The 19,442-nt window shown below is 39.8% G+C and overlaps 1 protein-coding gene across 1 annotated transcript; it reads right to left on the bottom strand.

Annotated features, from left to right (window-relative positions):
* Positions 1 to 842: 842 nt before the first annotated feature.
* LOC125138250 (dynein axonemal heavy chain 5-like) lies at positions 843 to 11,553 on the bottom strand. Its single transcript, XM_047799627.1, has 4 exons — positions 11,247 to 11,553; positions 10,005 to 10,211; positions 5,057 to 5,228; positions 843 to 1,018 (listed from the first exon to the last, which is right to left on the bottom strand). Exons 1-4 carry the CDS (start codon positions 11,493 to 11,495, stop codon positions 843 to 845), a joined length of 804 nt encoding a protein of 267 aa, XP_047655583.1. The 5' UTR covers positions 11,496 to 11,553.
* Positions 11,554 to 19,442: the final 7,889 nt, after the last annotated feature.

Here is a 19,442-nt window from a genome sequence, read left to right on the forward strand (position 1 = left end):
AAATAATAGATTAAAGAAGACTTAACTAGATACTTTCCCAGGAGTCCTTCTGGAGGCATTTATTTATTTATTTATTTATTTTAATTAAAGGAAGGTTTTATTTTAATATGTTAATGTGGAAAGAAACTGAAGGGGAAAAGGAGGGTATAGTAGTTCCCATCGTGGCACAGTGGAAACGAATCCAACTAGGAACCATGAGGTTGCAGGTTCGATCCCTGGCCTCCCTCAGTGGGTTAAGGGATCCAGCATTGCCTTGAGCTGTGGTGTAGGTCACAGACGCAGCTCGGATCCCACATTGCTGCAGCTCTGGCATGGGTGGGCAGCTGTAGCTCCGATTAGATCCCCAGCCTGGGAACCTCCATATGCCACGAGTATGGCCCTAAAAAGCAAAAAAAAAAAAAAAAGAGGTTACAGTCTTTTCCCTAAACTGACTGAACACAGACCCCACCTTCCAGAGCTTTACCTGAAATGCCTCTCCCAAAATGTTTAAAGAAGAAATTCTGTCCAGAAGCTGCCTAAAACAATTATTTTATTGATTAACCCTAGTTTACTAGAAGCTCTACAGCTAAATAGCACCATGCTTCAAAAACAATGGAAAAATGAGGAAAAAGTATTCCATGGCCATCTCCCTCCTACCCTCTGAAGTAATTTGTTCTTCGTGTCTAAGAGACCCCTCAGATGCATTCCTCTTCATTTTCAAATTATTGTCAGAAGCTTCCTCGTTAGCATTACCAGTCAGAATTACATCTCTCATGGACCAGTCAGAATTACATCTCTCATGGACCAGTCAGAGGTAGGAAAAAAAATGTAATTTAGGGTTCTAAAACGTCACAAAATAAAATTTAAGTGAAAAACATCAATCTTTTAATAACCTTTGTCATTTGGAGAAAGTCTTCACAGCTAAGTGGCTCCTCCTGGGGCAGTTGACAAAGAAGCGTGCTGCTCATTTCTTCCAGGACAGCGTCAATGCGGAACTCGATCAGATCGTTGACCCTGTCAAGCAGCAACTCCAGGTCCTCTATGGAAAAAAAATACAAGTGAATAAAAGAGATAAAGCATTTTTCTTTTTTTAAAAAAATGAACATAATTAAACTTCAGTAGTAAAATCAGGATTAAAGTTGCTCCATAGAACAGTTTCATGCTTGGTTTTCTCACACTATTACACTGCGGGTTTTTTCATTTTCAGTTTTTGAGGCGTTTTTTGGGGGGAGTTGTGGCACCCCCACAGCAAGTGTAAGTTCCAGAGCTAGGATCCGAACCCACACCGGCAGCAACCAAGCCACAGCAGAGATAATGATGAGTCCTTAACCCACTGAGCCACCAGGGAATTCCACACCATGCTCTCTTTAACCAGTTTTCTAACTTTCTCAGCCTGCCTAACTCTGACTCAGACATGAAGATTCAGCTCAAATGCATCTCCCCCAGGAGGCTTTCTGTGAATCTGCACATTACAAGCCGGCCTTCCTCCTATATTGGCACTGACCCAAGTATCCCTCCATCTACACCATATTGTGTACTTAATGTGTCTTATCTTTTGGCATGTCATCTTTTTCATCCTTGTATCTTCAACACTTAACCCAGTGCCTTTTCCACAGAAGGCACTTAACAGATACTACTAAAGTGAAATTGCCCCAATTTCTTTTTTTCGCTTTTTTTTTTTTTTTTTTTGCTTTTTAGGGCCAAGCCTGTGGCACATGGAAGTTCCCAGCCTAAGGGTCACATCAGAGCTGCAGCTGCCAGCCTACGCCACAGCCACATCAATGCCAGATCTGAGCCATGTCTATGATCTATACCGCAGCTCATGGTAATGCCAGATCCTTAACCCATTGAGCAGGGGCAGGGATCAAACCCTTGATCTCATGGACACTAGTCAGGTTTGTCACCAATGAGCTACAACAGGAACTCCACCCCCCACTCCAATTTCTTCTTAACTGTCACTATCATAAGGTACATTTTCTTTAAGATGCACTAAGTCCCACAGGCAGAAAGACCAATTCCGAAAGAAATTAACAATTTGCATCAAAAATAGAAATGACGGCTAATGTATCTCCATCTAAGGGGTAAATATATTTTTCAACAGATGTTATACAGTTAATTTTCTTTTTTCTGATACTACTAGTTACATACATATTGTATACTCATGATATATCAGGAATTTATACAATTCCTTAAATAAGTGCCTTTACTTCCTAAGGAATAAAGCCCTAAAAGTTTTCAATAATGTTTAAGTTAATTATTAAAGAGACTCCTCAAGATACCAAATAGTTCTGCCTGGTAAGCTTATTTCACTATTAAAAGAGAATAAAAACTCTTATTTAAGCATGTGTGTGTGTGTGCTCAGTAAAATTCTTCATATTTCTGACCTATTCTTCAAAGTATCTTCAAGGACATCTGTGATAAGCTGAATAATGGCTTTCAGAGACTTTCCACATCCTAATCCTCTGGGAATGTGGGACTCTGCAAAGGGGACTCTGTAGATGGAATTAAGCTCAGGATCTTGAGATAAGATTCCTAAATTATCAGGCGAGGGGGAGGGACAGGGGGACAGTGTAGTCATAGAGGTCCTTATAAGAGGAACACAGGAGTATCAGAGTCAGACAGAAGACAGTATAACCATAGGACACAGAAAAAAGAGATTCCAAGATATTATGGTGCTAGTTTGAGGATGGACTGACCAGGAAGCAAAGGAAGTGGGCACCCTCTGGAATGTGGAAAGGGCAAAGGAACGGATTCCCTCTCGGAGCCTCTAGAAGAAACCATCCCTGACGATACCTTGATTTTAACTCCCTAAGATTTACTTGGACTTCTCACCTCCATGACTGTTCCTTTAAGCCACTAAGTTTGTGGTGGCTTGTTTTAGCTGCAGTTGGAAACCCACACATCTACGCATAGACTATAGAAAATCATGCCAAGTCTTAGGTGTTGTTTTGAAGAGTAGACAATGCTCTCTTAAATGTGTGATACAAATAACCACCCGTAAATATTAGTGTCAGTCCACTAATCCAAAATAGAATCCAACTGTTGTTGGGATTCAACATAGCTTCCCAAAGAACCTCATCTCTGTTAGACCTCAGTTCATTCATTTAAATTACAAAAGAAAAGACTATCAGAGAATTAAGAGTTTCTTCAAAAAAAGAGCTCTGGTCTCCAGCTAACACTAATAAAATATCTAAATCATTAACACTTTAATCCTAATACTCTCTAGGGAGAAAATTACTGAAGTCTACCTTGGCAGCCAGTTCTAACTGGGCTGTGCTAACTCTTATTATGAAGTTTTATAAATTTTATAAATGCCTCCTTTCTCTTGTTTTAGTTCCTGGAGAGATGTATTTTGAAAAGAATAATGATTTTGAGGTAAGGAAACTGGATTCTAAACTCATCCTTACTGCTTACATCTACATAACATTAGAAACCATTCAGTTAGCAACTCTGGATCAGTTTTCTAACTTTAAATGGAAGGTCTTATTTAAGCACAGACATAGAAAACAGACTTGTGGTTGCCCAGGGCAGGGGGAGAGAGCAGAATAGACAGGGAATTGGGGGTTAGTAGATGCAAACTATTACATTTAGAATGGATAAGCAATGAAGTCTTACTGCATAGCACAGGTAACTATATCCAGTCTCTTGGAGAAAAAAAAAATTATTTCTATAATCTTCTCTGCTCTTATATGCTATGGTTTTCTGATCATGTATTTCATATTATTCAACCTTCAAGTTAAAATTGTAATGATCCTGGAGTTCCCATCATGGCTCAATGGTTAACAAATCCAACTAGGAACCATGAGATTGCAGGTTTGATCCCTGGCCTTGCTCAGTGGGTTAAGGATCTGGCGTTGCCATGAGCTGTCATGTAGGTTGCAGACACAGCTCTGATCTGCTATTAGTATAAAAAGCTGAATGAGTCTAAAGATCTTTTAATGTCCAACAATAAGTAAAATGTTTAAATGTAGTTAATCTCTGGAGATAAAATTAAATAGTGAAAAAAAAAAAATATATATATATATATAGTTCCCAGGAAATTACTGACTTCATATATCTGGTAAAATTCCTTAGGGAATAGTTTAAGAATAACACTCCTGGGAGTTCTCATCGTGGCTCAGTGGTTAACGAATCCAACTAAGAAACATGAGGATGCAGGTTCAAACCCTGGCCTTGCTCAGTGGGTTAAGGATCCGACATTGCTGTGAGCTGTGCTGTAGGTCGCAGACACAACTTGGATCCCGCGTTGCTGTGGCTGTGGCATAGGCTGGTGGCTACAGCTCTGATTAGACCCCAGCCTGGGAACCTCCATATGTCGCAGGTGCAGCCCTAGAAAAGACATTAACTCTTTGAGGATGTGGGTTCAATCCAAGGCCTTGTTCAGTGGGTTAAGGATCCAGCATTGCCACAAGCTGCAGAGTAGGTTGTAGATGCAAATCAATGTGGTGTTGCTGTGGCCGTGGTGTAGGCCTGCAGCTGAGCTCCAATTCAACCCCTAGCCTAAGAACTTCCATATGCCACAGATGTGGCTGTTAAAAAGAAAAGAAATATTTAAGTCTTTCAGCCATTTTGAATTTATTTTTGTGCATGGTGTGAGGGTGTGTTCTAGTTTCACTGATTTGCAGGCAGCTGTCCAGTTTTCCCAGCAATTCTTGCTGAATAGACTTTCTTTTTCCCATTGTATGCTCTTGCCTCCTTCATCAAAGATTGACTATATTAAAAAGGGGGGGAGTTCCCACTGTGGCTCAGTGGGTCAAAGACCTCACTAGTATCCATGAAGATGCAAGTTCAATCCCTGGCCTTGCTCAGTGGGTTAAGGATCCGGTGTTGCCCTAAGCTGTGGTGTAGGTTGCAGATGAGGCTCAGACATGGCGTTACTGTGGCTGTGGTGTAGGCCAGCAGCTGCAACTCTGATTCAACCCCTAGCCTGGGAACTTCCACATGCTGGGAAAAAAAAAAAAAAGAATATACTCTTCATTTAATTATTTATATCACAATATATCTATAAGAAATTTATAATGGACATTAGAAACTCAGCTTTCAAACTGAAAAACAACAACCATTTAAACAGACTTACTGATCTTTGCAAAAGCATTTTTCAAGTATATGTCAATGTTCAGAGATGCCCATGTCAGTGCAGCCAGGCCAGGCTGGAGAGCTTCTTCCACCTTTGACAAATGGGGGACCATCAGCTGCTCTATGATGGGAGGCATTTTTGACTTTACTCTCTGATATTCAGCCAGCATCATCTGCAGTGAAATGGAGGTAAAATAATCAAATAATATCTCATTTTTAATATCTATTAATATCTCATTTTTTTAATCCAAAAGGTTTTTTTTTTTAGGGTCCAGCTGTAGGGCTCCAATAGCAACCTGGCAGGTAGAGCAGCCAAAACAAAATAAGAATAGAACAGAAGACAAGAACTCTCTCCATAAAATACAAATTCCTACTCTAGGAAAACACAACTGAAGAAGAGAGAAAAATAATTTAAGAGGAAGTTTTTCACCCCCTACCCAGCCCAGAAGGGGAGAAAAATTCTGAGGTCAAGACACTTTTCTAAACCAGGTTAGGTCATGTTATCAGTGCCTTAGCCCGATAAGTTCATTCATTTAACTCCGTTCCCTGGCACCATGTGCTCCCTGCTCCTCTGGGAACTTCCTATGGATCACGCATCACCCAAAGTGGTGAAGTCACCAGAGATCTGGCTCAGGGATCAGAGGCCATGTCTTGACGGAAGACTCAAAGCACATGAGAGAGAGTCAGGAACCAGTGCTGATGTTAACAAGTATCATGGCTTCAAGTATCATCCACAGGCCCGAGGCAACCAAATTCACATCTCTAGCCCAGACTCACTCCTGAAGTCAAGATACACATATGGCAACAGCCTCCTCAACATCTCTACTTGAAGATCTAACAGACATCTCAAACTTAACATGTTCAAAACTGAAAGCTTGTTTTTATCCCAAAACCTCTCTGCCCACAGCATTCTCCATCTCAAACAATGCCAATTCCAACCTCCTTGTCCTCAGGCCAATATTCAAAGTCATCCTTAGAGTTCCTGTTGTGGCTCAGCGGAAATTAAGCTGACTAGTATCCATGAGGATGCAGGTTTGATCCCCAGCCTTACTCAGTGGGTTAAGGATCCGGCGTTGTCATGAGCTGTGGTGTAGGTCGCAGACACAGCTTGGATCCCATGTTGCTGTGGCTGTGGTGTAGGCCAGCCCTAGTCTGGGAACTTCTGCATGCCACAGGTGTGGTTCTACAAAAACAAAAACAAAAAATAAAGTCATCCTTGACTTTTCCCTTTCTCTCATATCCACGTGCAATCCATTAGGATGTCTCTGCTTCTACTCGCACCCTCTATAGCCCATGCTCAAGTCAGATCACATCATTCAGCTTATAGGGCCACCTAACTACCTGCATGGCTCTAAGTTCTTATGTTGATCTGCAAAGACTGACCCAATCTGGTCCCCATTCCTTCTCAAATCTCATCACTAATCACTCTTCTCCTCTCTTACCTGCTCCTGCCCTACAGTTTTCCTGCTGTGCCTTAGCTTAGGGGTCTTTGTATCTCCTTCAAATAATTACTGAAATGCCACCTTCTCAATTAGCCCTGTCCTGGCTACCTATTTAAGATTGTAAACCATCACCCAAAACCACCTAAACACTCTACCCTCTTTGCCCTGGCTCAGTTTTTTCCATAGCACCTATCACTTTCTCATAGAGTATATAATTTACCTATTTATAATAATGAACATAAGTTATCCAGTTAAAATATAAGTTCTATAAGGACAAGAATTTTGTCTGCTTTGTTCAACGCCTGAAACAGTCCCTGGAACATAGAAGATGATCAATTAATATTCCTCTAGTTAATCAATTAATATTTCTCTAGTTAATTAATTGTTATTAGAAGGAATATTTGTGATCAGAAACTCACAGTAGTCCACTGAAATGTTATCTGTTGTATAATGTTAAACTGTTTCAGTCTTTTGCTCACATGTTACCATTTTTAAATAAGACTAACAATACACCAACCCACCTTTTGTGGTAAAGTTAATATTAATAATAATTAATTATAAGAAAGCAACTTTAATTTCTTAAATACAGTGTTTTTAAGCTCATCTTTGTAATGTTCATGTTGATATTTGTCTTTAGATCCATGTTTCCCAAAATGTTTTCCATGATATACTAGCCCCAAAAGAGTCTATAAGAAAAATGGTCCCAGATGGCTAAGTATGGAAAACACTGTACACAATATCTCTCCTCTTGGACAGTCACATGAATATTAATGATTCTGAGAAAACTGCACAACGAAAATAAGAAGTCCAACGACTTTGTGAACTCTGTCAAACCCAGAATTTCCCAAATGGACCAAATAATCCTTTCTTCATGTAATACTTTTTCACAATTTCTATAAATCCTTTCAATTTTCATGAGAAACCTACATGTGATGGTTTTATTAGCAGCTACTTATACATTTCCTGAACTGTTTTATCCACTTACCTTTTTTTCAACGTTCATCACTTATTCTATGTTGGAAGCAATTCCTAAGTCAGTACCTAGCAGGCTTTCTACTTACTACCTAATCCTTTAACACTAGGAGGTATTATTCACCCATTTTATAAATTAAAATCTGAGGCTTAGAAGGGTAAATTAATTTGCCCAAAGATAATGCTTTGAATCCAGACTGGCTTCAGAATCTGTATTCTTAGTAATTACTCTGTGCTGACTCAACTCTTTCTAGTTTGAACTGCCTTGAAGAAAACAAACTCTCGGTGACTTCAGCATATCTGTAGAAGCCTGAAAATTCTGTTAAATATTCAGCATAACTCAGCAACACCTGAGAAGGTCGCCCAAACATGCCAAAATGTCTGCTCTTACCAGCTACTATGACGTTGAGTGGGAACCTTTAACTCGTTCAACCTCAAGATATAGTAAATGTTAACCAGATGATAATTCACATTGCTAGAGTTGTTACTTACAACTGTGAAATTTAAAATATTCTTTGACTTTCCTCCCTTTGTTGGGTGGGATCTATGTACCTTCTCCTTGAAAGTGGGTGGGCTTATGGAGCCCAACAAAGGAGAAGAGAACTGATGCTATGAAACATATAAGGCTGGTGAAAGGCCATTCAGCTTCCTCCTTGTTTACCATAACACCCACTGTGGGAGGCTTGAATTGTCTTGGAAGAAATTCTACCACCCCGAGGCCTCCATCCAGTCCTTAGTCCCAGCTCAGCAAAACTTCCAACCATTCCCACCAAAGAACCAGAGAATGAGCGCATCATGGACCTTCCAGATTTTACATCTGCCAACTGAACTAAAAACCTTGGTCAGTGCTACATGGAACAGAGGAATCACCGAGCCCAGCCTTGCTTAAATTTGTTACTCACATAATCATGAGATATAATGAAATGGTTGCTTTAAGCCACTACATTTGGGGGTTGTTGGTTACATGCAACGGAAAACCGAAACAGCAATGCTATGGAAAAAAATTATCACTAATCATTTTATAGTCTCATAAATAGTGTTTCCTAGTAAAAATAATTTCTTTATAAATATGTAGATTGACTAAGTTATTTCTCTAACATGTAAGAAAAAGCTAAAACCGAATTGCAACATGCTGCCTCGTATTTGAAGAGCTTATATTAATTGAGTGTCCATTGCCAGTGTTAACTTTCTAATATAACATGAAGGAGTGGGAAAATAGTAGACTACGAGTTTCAATTCTGGTCCTACTTCTGCCACTTACTAGCTATGATACCTTGGCTAAGTCATTTGATTTCTCTAAGACACAGTTTTGTCACCTATAAAATAATATAATAGTGTTCTGTCCCAATTACCTAACATGGCTGTGGAAAATATCGTATGGAATAATAAATGTGAAAATGGTTTAAAATATAAGCCAGTGTGAAACTATCTGGACTTTCGGGCCTTGTCCATTATAGGGTGGTCCATTATATATGGACCACTATAAAATTGTGACAATGTTTTCCATGTTGTCAAATATCATGGCGACATCTCTGACTTCATCCTGAGCATCCTGTGGGAAGCACTTGTCACTGGTAACCAGTCCCTTCTTCATGATGTTTTTCTTACCCTTGGCTTCCTTGACACTTGGTTTCCACCTACCTCAAAAGCCAATCCTGAATTTTATTAGCACATTTGTCCTCTTCTATCAGACCTGTTAGTATTGGAGCAACTCAGGGTTTAAGGTAGGCCCTCTACTCTTCTTTATATTCTCCTCCCTTGAGAGTCAGGTAGGACAGTGACTTTAAATAGCAATTATATTCTGATAACTCTCAAAAGTATAACTTCAACTTTGACTCCTCCCCTCAACTCCAGACTTACATATCTATCTGCATGGAAAACATCTCTACTTCAATCTCTAAAAATCATCTTACACTTAAGATGGAAACTCCTGATGCCCTCCTGCCCTCCCCCACAAAACACACCAGTTCTGGTCTTTTCGTCTCTAAAGTGGAACTTCCATTCATGCCTACTGCATATTACTAAGCAAGTGTGCAGAATACAACCAACACACTAACATATATTAGCCCTACTTTGAGTAAATCCATTGAGTTGTTCACACCAAAACACTCATCTTTGAGTTCTCTCTCAAACGTCCTGTTGATATCATTCTCTAATCCACTGATCTACTACTATCGACTGCCATCCTTGCTCAAGTCACCATCATCTCCGTCCTGAACCAGTGTAACAGTCCGCAAACTGGCTTTATACTCTTGTCCTCTTAAAATCTAGAGCAGCAAGAATGATTTTTATTATAAAAGACATCATGCCTTTTGCTCCTGCTCAGATTCCTCTAATGGCTACCTGGTACTCGAATATATAGCCTTGGTTTACAAGGTCTATAATGACCTGCCCCTTATCCCAACCCTATATTTTAGCCTCAGTCACTCTACTACAGTCATGCTTTCTATTCCTTGACAATGACACACCACCAGACTTTGTTTTTTTAATGCAAACTAGGGCTAGCCAGGTAGGAGAAAAAAATAAGTACTATACCTTCATGTCACTGAAGTTCTTTTTGTATACATCTCGTTTCAGGAAAAGGGCAGCTGCAAGTGGGGAAACTTCCAGACCCATCTGTGACATGCACTCTGTTTCTCTAAATAGGGTTAATATCTGAGGATCAAAGTTTACAAACAATTCCCCTGTGCCAGGAGCCTTCACCAATAAAGAAGCCTCCAGTCCTATGCGAATTTCTTCAGTCTGTGAGAAGAGATCAACAGGATTACTGTTAGAAAGTTCAACGCATACACAGGGTACCTAGCGTGGCCACTTCTGGAAATGAAGATCACTAAGTGTTCTTCCATGGATTTGAACTTCTCAGACTAAAGACAGTGGGGCCCCACTCTTCTCCTAACTTCACTTTCAGAAAAGAGCCTTTGAATTCTTGGTGGTGATGCACAGTCAACTCAAAAAAATGCTTGGGTCATGATTCTCTCACACCTGATAAGGGGATACTGCAATAGCAGTAACTCCTCAAAAGCCATTTCACTCCCCCAAATCTTCATGCCTACTCAGTTTTTCTTAAGATTTTTTATTAGAGTTGATTTACAATATTCCATCAATTTCTGCTATACAGCAAAGTGACCCTGTCTCTACTCAGGTATTTTTCCTAATAATAGTTTCATGAAAACTTACTAAATTTGGTTTTCAGTTATCTAGAAAAACAATGAAAAGCATTAAGGGGATATCTCTCCATTGTCTTATTGGCTCAGACATCAGAAATTGAACTAGGAAAATGAGATTACATTTTAGAGGTTTAATTTTAGCCTACAAAATACTTTATGTCAATCTACAAAGAAATAGAAGTATGATAGGGTATAGAAATATAATTTGATCAACCCAGTATGGCCAAATAAAATTTAAGACTTTGCTTAACAGACATACTAGTGTGTACAGACACACTAGGGAATTTAAAGGAGAAAAGAAAAGAAAGAAATCCTCATTAACCAGGTAAAGGAAGCAACAAACAAAATTTTCTCCCTTGGGAGTTTATAAAGTAGATAAAAAATGAGTTCTCTTACTGGTTTAAGATCTATTTTTCAAAATCAATTATTATTTTTCTTCATGGATATATTGTACTCTTCGAATGATTTACCTACATTCAACTAAACCTGTCATCAAATACCCACAAACTCAACTCTCTATGGGAATAAATCTGTCCAGTGCTACCAGCAAGGGTTTCCCATGGCTTTGACAATGGAGACATCTTTGAAGAGCAAAAATGCAGAGACTCACTTGCTGAAACCATGCCCTGTGGTAGAGAACTTCAAACTCCAAGAGGACCTTGGCCACCCTGTTGTAACTGCGAATCACAGGCTTGGCTTCTGCTGTCTGGAGAACAGTAGGGTGCTGCTGGAAAAGCTGCATGGGCTGCTGAATCCTGTGGAAGAGCTGGCGGGCCCACAGAATCTTCCCAGCAATGGGAGGCTGGTCTCGAGCCAAAGGAGGATCACTTCTCTGCTTTGTATACAGCTTCGAGATCATATCGATGTCAGCCCCATAGTTTTCAAGGATACGCCGGTATTTGTCATTGATACCAAGATTCGGTATATTCAATCTGATTTTTTTAAGTGAAAGACTTGAATTAATAGGATGATATCAAGAAATCTGTTTTATTAAGATCTGATTTATTTTAATGTATTTTATTGTATTGAATTGATGGCATTTTTATGGCCGTACCTGCAGCACATGGAAGTTCCCAGGCTAGAGATCAAATCAGAGCTGCAGCCACTGACCTACGACCACAGCCAGAGCAACACTAGATTCAAGTCACATCTGTGACCTATGCCGCAGCTTGCAGCCACACCAGAACCTTAACCCACTGAGCAAGGCCAGGGATCAAACCTGCGTCCTCCAGGACACTATGTTGGGTTCTAAACTCACTGAACCACAAGGGGAACTCCAAGATTTATTTTAAAACATATGCTGATGGAAAAGAATGAATTATTTAGTTGGCATATTAAAAAATCAAAATGGACTCAATCCATCAATCATACCACAACAGTGTTTTTTTTTTAATAATGTCAATCCCTAAAATCTAGCCAAAACTATTGGTCAGAGTTTGTTCCAAGTGCTTAAATATTAAGTGCTATTTTGATAGGCAGTCATACAGTACTTCAAAGTTGAGAGGAAATAAAACCAACCCCTAATCCTCAGAAGGACTTTATGACCTTATTGTTCAGATTGTCAAGAGAGGATTTTCATCCCACTAGAATATGAAATAATAACAATAATAGTATAAGCTAAACTGCATTCATATTACACCAATTTCAAAAAGAGAACTTAGAAAAATCTTTCAAAGTTTACCTTTCAAATTTCTTCAACATACTTAGAGCTTGATTCGTGTTTTGAATCTTTTCAAACGTAACATCCATGAACTTCTGCAGCTCGTTCTAAAATAGAGTGTAAGTCTGATTATGAACAATGAAATTGGCATTGGGAAAAATCGTATTTAGCAATAAGATAAAATATCTCCCCATTCTCTATAAGCACATACAATATAGGAAAAAAAAAACAGAAAATGTAATACTCATTTAAGCTTAAAGAAAGATAAATGGAGACGGGATTAACATGGCAGAACAGAAGGACTGGAGCTCAACTTCTCTCCTAAAAACAACAAAATTCACAAATAAAATCTGAGCATTCTTCACCCAAATGGACCAGAAACATTAAAAAAGATATCCTATTCCATAAGAAAAAGAGGAGGACACATCAAGAGGTAGGAGGGGCAATTTTGCTATATAAACAACCCCATACCTCCCAGGTGGGAAGTCCCACAGATTGGAAACTAACTGGTTCACAGAGACTCACCTACAAGAGTGAGAGTTCTGAGCCCCACATCAAACTCTCACGTGTGGGGATCTGGCACTGGGAGAAAGAGCCCCTGCAGCATCTGACATTGAAGGCCAGTGGGGCATGTGTGCAGGAGCTCCATGGGACTGAGAGAAATGGAGACCCCATTCTTAAAAGGTACACATGGACTTTCTCGTGCACTGGGTCCCAGGGCAAAGCAAAGTCTCCATGGGAATCTGGGTCAAACCTGACTGCAGTTCTTGGAGGACATCCTGGGAAAACAGGGGTGAATGTGGCTTGTTGTGAGGGAAGGACATTGAAAGCAAAGCTCTCGGGAATATTCAGCAGCCCTGCCTTTCTCTGGAGGTGGCCATTTTGGGAAAATCAGGCCCCACCCGTTAGTCAACACTGAGAAACCCCAGGGCAAACAACAACCCAGGTGGGATCACAGCCCCACCCATCAGTAAACAGGCCACCTAAAGACCCCTCAGGCACACAGCTGCCTCTAATCCCATCCAGAGACTAAGCACTACCCACCAGAGGGATTAGAATCGGCTCCACTTACCCAGGGGCAGGCATCAGCCCCTCCCATCAGGAAGCCTACACCAAGCCCCATACTGACTTCGGCCACAGGGGGGCATAAATCAGAAGGAAGAGAGGCTACAACTCTAATATCTGTAAAAAGGTCACCACACCAAAAACCTATACAAATGAAAAGACAGAGAACTATAACTCAGATGAGGGAGAAAGGAAAACCCCAGAAAATCAGCTAAGTGATCAGGAGGTTCTCAGCCTCCAGGAAAAAGACTTTAGACTGTTCATGCCGAAGATGATGCAAGACATTGGAAACAAACTGGAGGCAGAGATGGATAACTTATAGGAAACACTGACCAAAGAGATACAAGATATAAAACTTAAACAAGAAGAGATGCAAAATACAATAACTGAAATAAAAAAAGCTCACTAGAAGCAGCTGACAGCAGAATACAGGAGGCAGAAGCTCGAATAAGTGAGGTGGAGGACAGATTAGTGGAAATTATGGATGCGGAACAGAAAAGAGAAAAAAGATTGAAAACAAATGAAGAGAGTCTCAGAGAACTCTGGGACAACCTTAAACGCACCAACATCCGTATTACTGGCGTGCCAGAGGAGAAGCGAGAGAGAAGGGGACAGAAAAAATATTCCAAGAGATAATAGCCGAAAACTTCCCTAACATTGGGAAGGAATCACTCACTCAAATCCAGGAAGCACAACGAGTACCATATAAAATACACCCAAGGAGGAATACACCAAGACACATATTAATCAAACTGACCAAAATTAAAGACAAAGGGAAGATCTGGAAAGCAGCTAGGGAAAAGAAACAAATAACAGACAAGGGAACCCCAATAAGGTTATCGGCAGATTTTTTCAGCAGAAACTCTGCAGGCCAGAAGGGAGTGGCATGATATACTTAACATGATGAAAGGAAAAAACCTCCAACCAAGAATATTCTACCCAGCAAGGCTCTCATTCAGATTTGAAGGAGAAATCAAAAGCTTCACAGATAAACAAAAGCTGAGAGAATTCAGCAACATCAAACCAGCCTTACAACAAATACTAAAGAAACTTCTCTAGGCAGAAAAGAACAAGAGAAGAAGGAAAGAAAAAAAAAGCAGCAAAAGCAAACCCAAAACAATTAATAAAATGTCAATAAGAACATACATATCAATAATTACCTTAATTAATAATGGGCTAAATGCCCCAACCAAAAGACATAGACTGCTGAAGGGATACAAAAACAAGACCCATATATATGTTGTCTTCAAGAGACCCACTTCATTTCTAGGGAAACATACACATTGAAAGTGAGAGGATGGAAGAAAATATTCCATGCAAACAGGGATCAAAAGAAAGCTGGAGTTGCAAAACTCATATCAGACAAAATAGACCTTAAAATGAAGACTATTTTAAGGGACAAAGAAGGACATTACATAAGGATCAAAGGATCAATCCAAGAAGAAGATATAACAATTTTAAATAGCTATGCACCCAACACAGGTTCACCACAATCTATAAGGCAACTGCTAACAACCTTAAAAGGACAAATCGACAAGAACACAGTAATAGTGGGGGACTTTAACACCCCACTTACAGCAATGGACGGATCAACCAGACAGAAAATCAATAAGGAAACATAGGCCCTGAATGATGCATTAAACCAGATGGACTTAATAGATATTTATAGGACATTCCATCCAAAAGCAATAGAATACACATTCTTCTCAAGTGCACATGGAACATCCTCTAAGATGGATCACATCCTGGGCTACAAATCCAACTTCGGTAACTTTAAGAAAATTGAAAGCATATCAAGCATCTTTTCCGACCACAATGCTATATGACTGGAAATCAACAAGAAAAAAACTGCAAAAAACACAAACACGTGGAGACTCAACAACATGCTACTAAACAACCAATGGATCACTGAAGAAATCAAAGAGGAAAGTAAAAAATACCTATTAGCAAATGACATGAAGATACAACACTCCAAAACCTATGGGATGCAGCAGAAGCCATTCTAAGAGGAAAGTTTATAGCAATACAAGCCCACCTCAGGAAACAAGAAAAAGCTCAAATAAACAAGCTAACTTTACTTCTAAAGCAGCTCAAGAGAGAAGAACAGATAAGCCCTAACTTAGTAGAAGGAAAGAAATCAGAAAGATCAGAGCAGAAATCAATGAAATAGAGACAAAGAAAACCATAGGAAAGATCAATGAAACGAAAAGCTGGTTCTTTGAAAAGATCAACAAAATTGATAAACCCTTAGCCAGACTTATCAAGCAAAAAAGAGAGAGAACTCAAGTCAGTAAAATTAGAAATGAAAAAGGAAAAGTAACAACAGACATCACAGAAATACAAAGGATCATAAGAGACTACTATATGCAGCAATACACCAATAAAACAGAAAACCTTGAAGAAATGGACAAATTCTTAGAAAAGTACAATCTTCCAAGACTAAACCAAGATGAAATAGAAAAGATGAATGGACCTATTACAAGAACTGAAATTGAAACTGTGATTAAAAAACTTCCAACAAACAAAAGTCCAGGACCAGACGGCTTCACAGGTGAATTCCATCAAACATTTAGAGAAGAGCTAACACCTCTCCTTCTGAAACTATTTCAAAATATTGCAGAGGAACAGATACTCCCAAACTCATTCTATGAGGCCACCATCACCCTGATAACAAAACCAGACAAAGATACCACAAAAAAAGAAAACTACAGGCCAATTTCACTGATGAACATCGATCCAAAAATCCTCAACAAAATGCTAGCAAACCACATCCAACAATCTGTTAAAAGGATTGTACATCATGATCAAGTGGGATTTATCCCAGGGATGCAATATCCACAAATCCATCAGTATGATACACCACATTAACAAACTGAAGAAGAAAAACCATATGATCCTCTCAATAGATGCAGAAACAGCCTTTGACAAAATCCAACACCCATTTCTGATAAAAACCCTTCAAAGATTGGGCATAGCAGGAACCTACCTCAACATGATAAAGGCCATATATGACCAACCCACAGTGAACATCATTCTCAAGGGTGAAAAGCTGAAGGAATTCCTGCTGAGATCAGGAACAAGACAAGGATGTCTGCTCTCACCACTACTCTTCAACATAGATTTGGAAGTCCTAGCCACAGCAATCACAGAAGGAAAAGAAATAAAAGGAATCTGAATTGGAAAGGAAGAAGTAAAACTACCCCTATTTGCAGATGACATGATACTATACCTAGAGAATCCTAAAGACTCTACCAGAAAACTGTTAGAGCTCATCCACGAAGTTGGCAAAGTTGCAGGATACAAAATTAATACACAGAAATCGACTGCATTTCTATACACTAACAATGAAAGAACAGACAACGAAATTAGGGAAGCAATCCCATTCACCATCACATCCAAAAGAATCAAATACCTAGGAGTAAACCTATCTAAAGAGACAAAAGACCTGTACTCTGAAAACTACAAGACACTGATGAAAGAAATCAAAGATGACACAAATGGATGGAAAGATATATCATGCCTGTGGATTGAAAGAGTTAATATTATCAAAATTACCATTCTATCCAAGGCAATCTACAGATTCAATGCAATCCCTATCAAATTACCAAGGACATTTCTCACAGAACTCAAACAAAATATTTTCAAGTTTGTTTGGAGGCACAAAAGACCCAGAAGAGCCAAAGACATCCTGAAAAAGAAAAATGGAGCTGAAGGAATCAGGCTCCCAGACTTCAGACTATACTACAAAGCAACAATCATCAAAACCGTATGGTACTGGCACAAAGACAGAAATATAGATCAGTGGAACGGGATAGAAAGCTCAGAATTCAACCCATGCACCTACAGCCAACTCATCTATGACAAAGGAGGCAAGGATATACAATGGAGAAAGGACAGCTCGTTCAATAAGTGGTGCTGGGAAAACTGGACAGCCACATGGAGAAGAATGAAATTAGAACATTCCCTAACACCATACACAAAAAGAAACTCCAAATGGATTCAAGACCTAGATATAAGACCAGACACTATAAAATGCTTAGAGGAAAACATAGGCCAAACACTCTCTGACATAAACCATAGCAACACTTTCTCAGATCCACCTCTTAGAGTATTGCCAATAAAAACAAAAACAGGGAGTTCCCATCATGGCGCAGTGGTTAACAAATGCGACTAGGAACCATGAGGTTGCGGGTTTGATCCCTGGCCTTGCTCATTGGGTTAAGGATCCGGCATTGCTGTGAGCTGTGGTGGAGGTCACAGATGTGGCTCGTATCCCGCATTGCTGTGGCTCTGGTGTAGGCCGGTGACTACAGCTCGGATTTGACCCCTAGCCTGGGAAGCTCCATATGCTGAGGAAAGCAGCCCTCGAAAAGGCAAAAAGACAAAAAATTAAAAACAAAAAATAAAAAAATGGGACCTAATCAAACTTCAAAGTTTCTGCACAGCAAAGGAAACCCTAAACAACACAAAAAGACAACCCACAGAATGGGAGAAAATCTTTGCAAATGAATCAACTGACAACGGATTCATTTCCAAAATTTATAAACACCTTCTGCAGCTCCACAACAAAAAAACCAACAACCCCATCCAAAAATGGGCAGAAGATCTAAACAGACAGTTCTCCAAAGAAGACATACAGATGGCCAAAAAACACAGGAAAAGATGTTCAACATCACTCATTATTAGAGAAATGCAAATCAAAACCACTAAGAGGTACCACCTTACACCAGCCAGAATGGCCAGCATCCAAAAGTCTACAAACAGTAAGTGCTGGAGAGGGTGTGGAGAAAAAGGAACCCTATTACACACTTGGTGGGATTGTAAATTGGTGCAACCACTGTGGAAAGCAGTATGGAGATGCCTCAGAAAACTCAAAATAGAACTACCATTTGATCCAGCAATCCCACTCCTGGGCATCTATCCAGAGAAAACCCTGACTCACAAAGACACATGTACTCCGATGCTCATTGCAGCACTATTTACAATAGCCAAAACATGGAAACAACCTAAATTTCCATTGACAGAGGAGTGGATCAAGAAGTGGTACATATACACAATGGAATATTACTCAGCCATTAAAAGGAACGAAATACCGGCATTCTTAGCAACATGGATGGACCTAGAAACTATCACGCTAAGTGAAGTCAGCCATACAATGAGACACCAACATCAAATGCTTTCACTGACATGAGGAATCTGAAAAAAGGACAGACTGAAATTCTTTGCAGAACAGATGCTGACTCACAGACATTGAAAAACTTATGGTCTCTGGAGGAGACAGTTTGGGGGGTGGGGGATGTGCTTGGGCTGTGGGATGGAAATCCTGTGAAATTAGATTGTTATGATCATTATACAACTTACAGATATGATAAATTTATTTGAGTAATTAAAAAAAAAACTCCCATACGGAAAAAAATTAAAAAATTAAATTTATATGGAAATGCAAAAAAAAAAAAAGAAGAAGAAAGATAAATGTCCAGAAGTCACAACAATGAGGGACTTGCAAGCCAGAGCAGTCATGGGAATTGGTGCCAGAGTAGGCTCCAGGGGCACCGGACCTGATATTTCTTGTGCAAACACCACATCCTAGGATGAAGAAATCTTCCTAGGAATTCCCCATTGTGCCTCAGCGCTAACAAACCCAACTAGTATCCATGACAATTTGGGTTCAATCTCTGGCCTTGCTCAGTGGGTTAAGGATCCAGCATTTCCATGAGCTGTGCTCTGATTCTGCCTTGCTGTGACTGTGGTGTAGGCCAGCAGCTGCAGCTCCAATTCGACCCCTAGCCTAGGAACCTCCATATGCCATGGGTGCAGCCCTAAAAAGAAAGAAAAAAAAGAAGAAAGAAAAGAAAGAAAGAAAGAAAGAAGAAAGAAAAAAGAGAAAGGCAGGAAGAAGGAGGAATGACGGAAGGAGGAGAAGGAAGGAAGGAAGGAAGGAGGAATGAAGGACTGAAGGCATGCAGGAGTCCTCATTCTTCCTGGAATGAAGGCAGCAGAAATAACTGCCATCACTCAATAACGAACGCACTGACCGACCGCCAGACCGCCTCCCTACCGCCCTACATCACACACCCACCC

This window comes from Phacochoerus africanus, chromosome 1 (genome assembly GCF_016906955.1).
Source record: "Phacochoerus africanus isolate WHEZ1 chromosome 1, ROS_Pafr_v1, whole genome shotgun sequence".
In the NCBI taxonomy this organism is placed as follows: domain Eukaryota; kingdom Metazoa; phylum Chordata; class Mammalia; order Artiodactyla; family Suidae; genus Phacochoerus; species Phacochoerus africanus.